This window comes from Papaver somniferum, chromosome 1 (assembly GCF_003573695.1).
Source record: "Papaver somniferum cultivar HN1 chromosome 1, ASM357369v1, whole genome shotgun sequence".
NCBI lineage: Eukaryota > Viridiplantae > Streptophyta > Magnoliopsida > Ranunculales > Papaveraceae > Papaver > Papaver somniferum.
Window position 1 is genome coordinate 30,323,434 of NC_039358.1, and position 10,343 is coordinate 30,333,776.

The 10,343-nt window shown below is 36.4% G+C and overlaps 1 protein-coding gene across 1 annotated transcript; it reads right to left on the reverse strand.

The window, feature by feature from the left end:
- Positions 1-584: 584 nt before the first annotated feature.
- Positions 585-9,154, reverse strand: LOC113282213 (protein ACTIVITY OF BC1 COMPLEX KINASE 8, chloroplastic-like). Its single transcript, XM_026531189.1, has 21 exons — positions 8,589-9,154; positions 7,897-8,032; positions 7,552-7,718; positions 6,859-6,979; positions 6,248-6,348; positions 5,432-5,530; positions 4,770-4,880; positions 4,585-4,664; positions 4,383-4,452; positions 3,751-3,824; positions 3,546-3,615; positions 3,326-3,414; positions 3,089-3,222; positions 2,485-2,565; positions 2,338-2,398; positions 2,169-2,223; positions 1,985-2,083; positions 1,809-1,898; positions 1,427-1,486; positions 1,211-1,331; positions 585-1,103 (listed from the first exon to the last, which is right to left on the reverse strand). Exons 1-20 carry the CDS (start codon positions 9,024-9,026, stop codon positions 1,215-1,217), a joined length of 2,253 nt encoding a protein of 750 aa, XP_026386974.1. The 5' UTR covers positions 9,027-9,154; the 3' UTR covers positions 585-1,103; positions 1,211-1,214.
- Positions 9,155-10,343: the final 1,189 nt, after the last annotated feature.

Sequence of the window (10,343 nt, forward strand, 5' to 3'; positions counted from 1 at the left end):
TTTGGGAAGCTTGCTAATGCCATTCTTTGCAAGCACAAGAGACAGGTCACACTGGGACAAAGAGTTTACAGAGTTTGTCTACTTTCTTTTAGAAGGACATAAACAAATTGATCTTTGTGGAATAATCCTTAATCAAATAATTAACAGTTCTTAGTATTCTACTCTTATTGGATCTAGCAAAAATCTTGGCTATCCCTATCTCATCACCAAAATCTGTGGGAGCTCAACGACAGATATGTTTAGTGATCAAATACTAAATCTGCCTCTAATGAAACCATCAACCAAATGACGGGAGGACAGAACAAAGGACATATTATTGTCTCCCCCTCTCAGACATCTGACAAAGAAAATAAGGATCTCCTATTTTTCAAAAACAGTTAGCCTTTGTTGTTCAGAAAGACTCTGAAACTCTTCAAGGTATCGTAGATATTGATATAGAGTTTTGGGAAGGTGGTGAAGTTATGTGGGTTAGAATTTGGTCGGGGTCGTGGGAAATCAACCATTGAATCAACCACTTTCTGGGATTTTAGCACGTCTTCACAGTGAAGTTTGTGCTTATGTATAAATGACCCGAAAAGAAGCAATTCAGGGGAATGGAAAAAAATGTATATTTCAAAGATTCAGATAAATACATTATAATACAACAAACTAACTGTTGTTTGGATACATATTTTAGCAACAAGACGCCTTATGGATGGTGAGCAAGTACCATCAAGGTTTACATGATACTCAGAACAAAGGCCTAATATAATTTAACCTAAGCTGAAGCTAGTATTTGGGAGCAATCCCCATTGATATAGTGATGCAATTCATTTACAAAGTTGATTATTTTCTAAGCCTAAACATAAAAATGAGCTTATCATATGCAATCATATATATAGGAGACTATACAGTGCTCTGTGAGAAGTGAGAACCCATGGCCGCAAGTGAAGAATTGCTTCATGAAAAGTAGAGGGTATCAGTAAACAAAACATACCCTCAAATTCATACTCCATGTTGGCGTAGAGAACTCCTCTTTATACCCCATCACAAGTTCGTAGACTTCTCTTTCCACAATATGAACTTGTTTCCAACCTAAACAAGATGGACTTTCCAGCAAAAAGCTGAAGCTCCACCCATAGAAGAGAATGTTAGGTACAAGATTTGTTTTTAAAAAAAAAAGGCAAAACCTGATAATGAAAACAAATACGACACAAGAAGTGTTACTCACACATTTAAGCCGTGCCAGTTATCAACCTCTCTTGCTGATCCAACTTTTTGACCTTTAGAAGGCCAAAGAGGACTTGTATGCTGAAAAATGCGGTGAACATATATGTTGCTACAGCAGGCATCTAATCAAGCAAACCATTTATCAGAATACAAAAGCAAACCGTGCCTGAAGGTAGTTGCCAGAAAAAATTTAAATGAAAATATGTGAATGACTAACCCGAACAGAGTTGAAATACAGAATGGTAGCAAGGTTAACCAGACTTCCAGCAGCTACCGCCTATTTATCAATCAAATGGAGCATCAGAATATTAATTGCTATATAATTTTCTCTTAATTTACCTGTCTTATTAGATGGATAAACTCTAATATAATAATTAATGTAACCAGAAAAACAAATTTGTCTTCTATGCTAGTAGTTAGTTATGGCCTATGGGAAATGATATTAGTACATCAATTGAGAATTTCCATTTATGATTGGTAATGTGAAACCAGCTAACTGGCCAACTGAATCTGAAACAACACAATTGGGCTGAAAATGAAACCAACAATGTGAACAGAGCTTGTAATATAACATGAGATTGGAATCCAATCAGACTCACACTTCCAATAGTCTTCTGCATCGCGGCAACACGTAAGAAGGACCTTTCAGACTCTAGTGCACGAACTCGGAGCTTCAAATCTCCTTGCTCCTGAAACCAGAGAAGAAAGTGAAATTGATTACAAGCCCAAAACATAAAGCATAAAACTTGATAACAGAGAGATGTTAATCTCTTACCAGACGTTGAATAACTTGAGCAAGTTTTTCAACTCTGTCAGCCTGCCTAAATAAGTTGTAAAAGGCTTGGTTCTGTCGCTCCCATCTCTTCTTGAAGTCCTGAAGTATGTTTTCAAATGAGAGTCACATCATCATGAAGAAGATTTTTACAACAACACAATGAAAAAGATTTTTAGAAGCTTGCCTTTATGGCAACTTCAACACCAGCCTCCCGAAATCTTAGCAACTCCAGTGCATAACTGTCAAACACAACATATCACACACAAGAGATATGCAAAGGACGTGTAGCCAATAATATCAAAAGTTTCATCAGCCCATCAGAAAAACATGTTGGTCGATAGGGAAAAACTCACGGTTTAGCAATTTCTGTTATGTCAAATCGAGGGTCAAGGCCTTTCCCAATACCATCTAATACTGCAAGGAAGGAAATTACTTTCTGAGAATGATGCTCACAAATTATACTATATAGCATGAATAGATGGGTTAGTTAAGGGTTGTACCTGAAAATGCACGGACGACAAATGTGAAGGTGGCAGGGAAGCGAAAAGGTTGGTCAGCAGCAATAGACAGAAGATCTTCTCCTGAAACAGATAATAACAATGTTAAGTAACAGCGACCTTGCACTCAGAGTAAATTCTAAGCTTATAGGATCAACATTCAAAGTTCAAGTGTAATTGCCGTGTTTGTATCAATAAATTGAGGTAATATGTTCTAAAGCGCAACAGTACGTTTCTGACTTTCTGTTACTATGCCTCGATTTTTGAACTATCCCAAATATTCAATCGAAACATAAAATCTAATTAACATGTAGACCGTAAATCGATATTTAAAGATAAACTGAAAGATGGTAGGCTAAAAGTTCAATGCACAAAGATATCATTTGACTCCCTAGGTTGTTGAACTCATAAGCAAGTGAGGAGATAAACATAAAGGCACCAAATAAATGACTACTAGGTTTCTGTCTACAAATCAGGATGATTGAATTTCTTTCTTCTATAACTCTAATGAATAGAGATTCCATGAAAACGAAGACTTACGTCTAGCATAAAGCTCAATTTATTGTTTCAGTAATACAAGTTAAACAACAATTCCAGATAGCATTACCAATTGCAGCAAGGCGTTGCTTCTTTTTCGCTATCTTTTCTTCCTTGCTCAAAGGCTGTTTAAAGCCCACTACTGCTTCTGCTGCTGCAAGTTCTTCTTTCTCTTTTCTTTGTGCTGCAAGGCGCTCTTCAAAACTGTAAGAAAGATCGAGTTTTATTGGTTACTAAATGGTTAAAGAGAACAGCTGCGTCAAAAACCATTGTTTCCGTTGTTTACATATCCCATTATGTAACCTACGTGTTAAGAAAGAACTGGGCTGTTCGTCTGACAGCTGTCAAATCTCCAGTAGGTACAAGGACACCCATCTGAACCATAGACTGAAGCACCTGCAGGAAGAAGCAGATTCATCTTTTCTAAGCTGATTTCAGAAAAGATTGGTTACCAGAAAGCCTCGGAGATGCAAAAACAAACCCGCTGCCCTCCCATATAACATCTGGTAAAAGGTAAATAGACCTACCCTATCTGGATCCTTTTCATAAACACCATAAAATGCTTCCAGTAAGCCTTCCCTGATGTTTGGACTTATGCTGCACAATTCCAGGATACGTTACTCTATTAATGGCTTAATGCAGAAATGGTTTTGGGATTCAGCACTTTGAACAATAAGATTGAACTTGTCAAGCATCTTTATGGTGAAAGTTCATATGGAAGCTAGTGACTACCTTCCCATCATCCCGAAGTCATAGAAGATGAGCCTACCTCCATTCACATCATCAACAGCAATATTTCCAGGGTGCTGCAAAGAGAAACACCAAGTTAGGTACAACCTACCATCGGGCTTCCAAAAGGTTACTCATTGTAGTTCCAATTTGTAAAACAAAACAACAAACTAAAATAATCGCCATGAGGACCACATGATTCAATCATGCATGACAAATAGATGAGCATTCTCACATGGTTAAACTGTCAGTCAATGTTCGTAAATCAGATGCCAATATTAAACAAAAATAATCTCGTGTTTGCCATACTCAGCTCAGCTAGACTAAGGCAAAGTTGACACCGAAAGGCAAAAAGCAAAGATTATGTATTCTGTGCAAGCAAAATGCACAACTTATTGAACCAGACGAACACAGAACGGCCTCGGGTAAGTTGAGTTCTAACACCGCAAGGTCGAGAAAATTGTTAGGGGTCCTTTAATAGGTAACTGAAACAGAAAGCAATTGAAACTCTTAAAGGTTTTCCTGAGTATGCTTTGAATAGAAGGTCCGTCTAAATTTTGTAAGTTAAACTTTCCTGAATCAGTTATACTATATAATGTAGAACTGTGAATGAATGAAGGCGTATTCGAACTCACAGGGTCAGCATGGAAAAAACCATGAGATAGTATCTGCTCCAAGTAAGACTCAACAGCATATCTTCCCAACCTGCAGAGGGAAAACAACTTATATTGCTTGTAGCAGTAAACTTCAGCTCTCAGTTGAAAACTTGAAATTGCGACAAGTCAACTCTCATATGCTACATGAATTTGCATGTCTATAACAGAAGGCTATACTTACTTTTTGCGATCAACACCGAGCTGATCTAGAGCTTTTATTCTATTTATCTTTATCCCAGGAACATACTCCATAGTCAAAACCTACAACCAAGATGCAGATATCCATAAAATAAATATATTTTATATAGTGGGGCCAGAATCTAATCAGCGCAAGTTAAAGCTTGAGTTGTTTGTAAAGGTTCGAACCTGTGGAGTGGTGTATTTCCAGTATATTGATGGAACTTTCACGTAATCCATGTCTTTGAAGTTACTTGCGAACAGTTCTGCATTAGTAGCTTCTTGAGTATAATCAATTTCCTGAAATCAACCCTGATAAAATTAGGTATCTTTATAAAATGTTGCAAACTCCACAGAGCAGCCCAACAGCAACTGGAGTCAAAGTGCATAATCCATGCAGTTTTTCAGATGAAGTTACAAGATATCATGATACTTCGTTTGATCCCTTTTTTGCTGTTGTGCACATATCAAGCAAGTAAATTAACCTTACACACATTCGAATTTGACTTACACAGCAGTTAAAATATATATTATATATATACATATATATATTTGAAGCTATAGATTATTCTGGATTGCGGGTGATTACAAGAACCTCGAAACTAGATAAGTGATAGAGTTGTCTTCATAGTCGAATGTTTATTTCTTTCCAAGCTTAATTAAACTATTTTAAGAAGTTACTTTGCACCATGAACATCAACAACAGTCCTCGTATATAATTAGCTCATTACAAACTTGACCTCATTGAACGCGCCTACGGCATGAAGGCTTTTAAAAGTAACTTATTTCCTGCATCATTGTTGCATTTCACTATTAAAAAAAAAAAAAAAAAACTTCAAGGGGGAGCAAACCTGATACAAGACATTCGCGCACTCATCATAGATAGCAACCCAGTCCCTCTTGGCACCATCTGACTTTGGATCAATCTTCTGTAGATATTCGGCTATGACCTGTTTAAGACAACATACCATGTATATACAAGTCAATGCTAGTTTCACATAACGATATTACCAATTGTACATCAAGAGTCATTTACAGACTAAATCTATATAAGTGGAATACATCAATAATTACAATTCTTATCTGTGATGCCAGAATCCTTTAACTATTGAACCATGTACCTAAGGCATATGCAGTGTGACCATTTATGATTCGTCATAGCCCTCGAACATTAATGATCGAGATGTGACCACACTTTTGCATATTGAACAGAATTAAGATCCTACAGATATTTTTCAGAAGTGACATATATCTATCCTCAGGAAAATAAAAGTTGCTTGAAAACTAAAAGAAAGCAAGATTTTGCAAAGTCCATTAAGAGATGAACAGAGAAGTAAAAGCCGTCCCTTTGAGAATTATTTTAACTTTATTTAAAAATCACCCACAATCTTCCGTGATTATAATGATTTTATAGAGCCTAAGTTTACTAGCTTTTGCAGCGAACACCCTTTTCTCGGAAGGCAAGAGATGTGGAAATATAAAAAGAGGCCAGAAAAGAGTGTGAAGTAGTTAAAAGAACTAGCTTGCGTGAAAGCAAGCATGAGAGACATAGCAAAGCAAAATGAAACTGGGCAGCTTGCAGGTAATATAAATAAGCATAGTAAACAATTTTGAATCAAAGAATAATTTATGAAAAATGTAATATCTCATATTGAATCTGTACTAACCCTCAAGTTTTTTAAATCAATGTCAAATAGATCCTTGAGACCGGGCCTTTGTACTTTAATCACAACTTCTTCATTCTTCAACCTTGCACGATGCACCTGGCCTGTGAAAGGAGAAACATGTGATTTTCATTTATCTGGCTTATATACCGAGCAAACGAACAAGAGAACATCGTTCTACAAAATATTAAAGCAGATATATTGACAAATCAAGACTTTCTCTGAACTACTTCGCTATGGCAAACTTGTACTTGTTAAGTGAAGACAGAAACGTCTAAAATGTTTAGGATCATAATGAGGTTACTGACAACAATGTAGACTTGGTCTGCATCATTTGTTGCTAATGGTGCTACCCATCTATCAAGAATACAACCCAATAGGATTCCAATTCTGGTCCTGGATACTGGAACGCTATAAAAGAGTCTTCGGATATAAACCATCAATATACAAATTAATGTTGTTCTGAGTCTTCTAAATACTTTGGCATCCAACAAAGAAACACTTACTACTATTGGATATTTCCCTTCTTCTAGTTCGTCAAATAGAGAATAATACATTAATATACCAAACTACATACGCAGTAGGTAACTAAATTCAAAAGTTAATCAACATACCAAGACTAGCAGCGGCTATTGGCTCAAAATCAAATCTATCAAAAATATCGTTCACTGGGCCTCCAAGTTCTTCTTCTATTATAGACACAGCAGTTTTAGATGGGAATGGTGGAACTTGGTCCTGCATTGGAACAGGCAATAAATGAAAATTTAGACTAAACAAATGCTGGAAAGGTATCATACATAGAAAATCAGGAGAAAGAGTAAAGTATAAATGAAATTAACATGTGATTTTAGTAAGTTTATGCTTAAGCAAACCCCAACTGGGCAATGAGCTAAAATCAGAGGTCATAACTAAAAAGCATTATTAATTGCAAAAGGGATCGTAATAGCATCGATGTCAATTGGTAATATTACCAAATGACTGATAGAATAATACTTAAATAACTAAGATAAAAAAAAAACAAGGTGCTACTGCTTATCAGTTATTGTTATCCTCCTGAAAGTTGTTTTAGTGATTCCAAAATGCCAGTATGTAATAACTATAAGAGAATTTGTCCTGGTCATTGTAGTAGTGATTTCACTCTAATCTCTCCCAGTTCTAAACCTCACCATTTTGCATCTTACGTGACAGGGGAACAAAATTGCGTAAACAAGTACATGTCCACAATGATTTTTTGAAGCGCATAGTCCATATGAAAAAGGATTGTAGTCTTGGCATGCATTAATAATATTTCCAGGAAAAAAATTGACCTGGAGTTCAGACAACTGATCAACGTATTCCTGAGCAAGAATATCCACCCTTGTGGAGAATTGTTGGCCGATCTTGATAAATGTAGGGCCAAGTCTCAAAATGCTTTCCTTTAACCACTTAGCAAGTGTTTTTCTCCGCAGAACTTTTTTTGCTTCAGTCATTCCTCCTGCAAGTAACAAACCATCAGTTAAAACTTACTGTAGACAGTTGCAAGAATAAATTTACCAATCCCAGCTCGAAATAAGAAACTAGAACACCAAACATCACTAAAAAAGAATTGAAGTATTGAGTGTAGATTCTTAATTTTGAAATACAACACAGAAAAAAAAAATACATGGACTTGCCTCGATAGGCAAATTTTTGGTTGTTAAACCAAGCCTTGAAGAGAAATGATATAACAAAACCCCATATTTCCAAACTTCTTTGTATGGTTGAGTAAGTTTTGAATTTATTCCAACGACCACCAGGTGCAACAGAAACCTGTAAAACACCACAAATTAGCACGATTTAAGTAGATGACACACCAGAATGCTTATTGTTATAGTAACTAATGCATTCTCCCACTAGAATAATGAACATTAATTACGTTTTTAAGACACTAAAGTGAAACCGCCAAAGACATTCACAGTTCCACAGCGACGTCAAAAGGCATTGGCCGTGGAGAGCAAAACGTTAACGCATATGGTATACCATCAAACGTTTATCTAACTATCCATTTGAGCTTCATGCGTCTACAAACTACAGCCACCTCCTTAATCACTTCAACCAAATTGATACATCCACCTCCTTATACACCAGCATACAAATACAATATTGGCAAGGACTTAAATTCACAAATTACTGTTACATTTAACAATCATAAGTATCTGGAAATTTTCGTATAATTCGGATAATCAACCCAATAATTAACCTAGCAGCAGTCCTATGTATTTCCACTAATCCAAATTTAAACTATTGCAATTTGATAATCACTCACAAATTGAATTCAAACATTTCCAATTTCCAAATTGAATGCAGGAGAAAACAATTTTTGTACCTCAAGCTTATCTCTTCCACCTTGCTTAAACCAAGCTTCTTCTTCGCCAATATCTTCAATTTTCTGCTTCCTTCCATCCTCCTCCTTTTTGGCTTTCAATTCATTCTCCACAACCTTACTATTTCCATACTTCATTAAACTCCCATTTACACTTCCATTCCCATTCAAACTCCCATTAAGACTTCCATTAGAAGTAGAAATCTTCTTATAACTTCCATTACCATTCCCATTCAAATAAACAGCAGAACCATTCAAATTCTGTCTCACTTCTTCCTCTTTAATAGCTACACCTCCATCTTCTCTACTTGCTCTCAATCTGAAATTCAAAACTCTCTTAGAATGATGAAATCTAGACAACGAAATTCGGATTCTACGATGTGTTTGTGTTTGTAGAAATGATACTTCCGGTAATAACAAAGAAGATGTTGAAGTAGCCATTAACAAATTAGAGGTTACTAATTAACAATTTCAAATCAGAAACCCTAATTTTCCATTCAAGAAGAGAGGATTTGGAGCTGAGGAAGAAGAAGATGAAGCAGGAGAGCAGAGGCAGAGAAGGAGTATAACGGGACAAACTTAACTCAATGAAATGGGGTGGTTCAAGGAGATCCACGTGGCAATATGAAGATGAGAGTTTGTGGAAATCTGGATTCTGATTGGCTAAGACTCTCCGACATGGTTGCTTTGGGCTGAACTCTTGTACGCTTTTTCCGGTTTGATGACGTGGAAGAGTCTGGTGATTGCTAATGTGCGCACGTCTGATTTTTGACCATTAGTTTTGGGAACACGTTGAGGTAGCCACAGGGTTGGTTGGGACAAGTATTGAAGGGTTGCTATGGTGCGCCCAGCTACGTTTTTGAGGCACCCTTCACTAAATTATAGTGACTAGTGAGTGTGTTTTTGTAGCGTGGCAACGAAACTGCTGGAAATTAGGAAAATTGAACTGTTCCCAAAATAGTAAGACAGGTAGGGACTAGGGAGAGTTGAAATCAAGCGAGTTTATATTGTGTGAACAAACATACTGCCAACCTCCTCCTAACTAAAAAAACTGATCATGGCGGTTCTATTTTTAAAAGAGATGCAGAATCATAGCTCGCAAAATCCACTTTCCCACACACGTCAGGAAATATAATAAGCTTCAATTAATCCTACTACGGATAGGTTGGTATATATACAAATTTGTGCCTGCTTCATCTCATTGCGGCAATTTTGTGCGCTATACTTATAACATTCTTGATCACGTACCCTTTGATCATGTGGCTCCTCATGCTCCTTATTCTGCTCTTGGTCTTGAGTGTTCTTTTCTTCTTAATGTGGTGAAAGATCGACTAATGTATTGTCGGGACTGGATATTCAAATCCGAGCGTGGTTACTGAGAAGTATCACCTCCGGCTGCTTAAGTTTACATATATTTGTGGAGGTTCCCGCACCTTTTATTTATCTTTTCCTTCAAATGAATTTTATCATTTCTGTGTTTGTAAAAAATAAATTAAAAAAATATATGCATAGATTGACGTTGAAAATTGTCTAAGAAATCGGAAAACTGCGTACTTGTTAAACGTCGTCAAGATTACACGACAAAGACTAGCCTATGCACTCATGCATGAATAAAGAAATCTTAATTATAAAGATATGAATATTTTCAGAAGACCAAGTAGAAAATGCTCACATATAGATTTATTGTTTACGATAGTGGACTAACGAGTTCTTTGACAATTCAAAGAACAATATCCTAATGAGGATTACATTTTTGAG

Bases quoted from the DNA above. Each gene is read 5' to 3' on its own strand.
- LOC113282213 (XM_026531189.1), bottom strand. From the start codon at position 9,026: ATGGCTACTTCAACATCTTCTTTGTTATTACCGGAAGTATCATTTCTA. The intron at 4,881-5,431 runs GTTTGCTCCCCC...GGTTGATTTCAG, and splicing joins GCGCGAATGTCTTGTATCAG to GAAATTGATTATACTCAAGA. The intron at 2,224-2,337 runs GTGAGTTTTTCC...TGTGTTTGACAG, and splicing joins ATAACAGAAATTGCTAAACC to TTATGCACTGGAGTTGCTAA.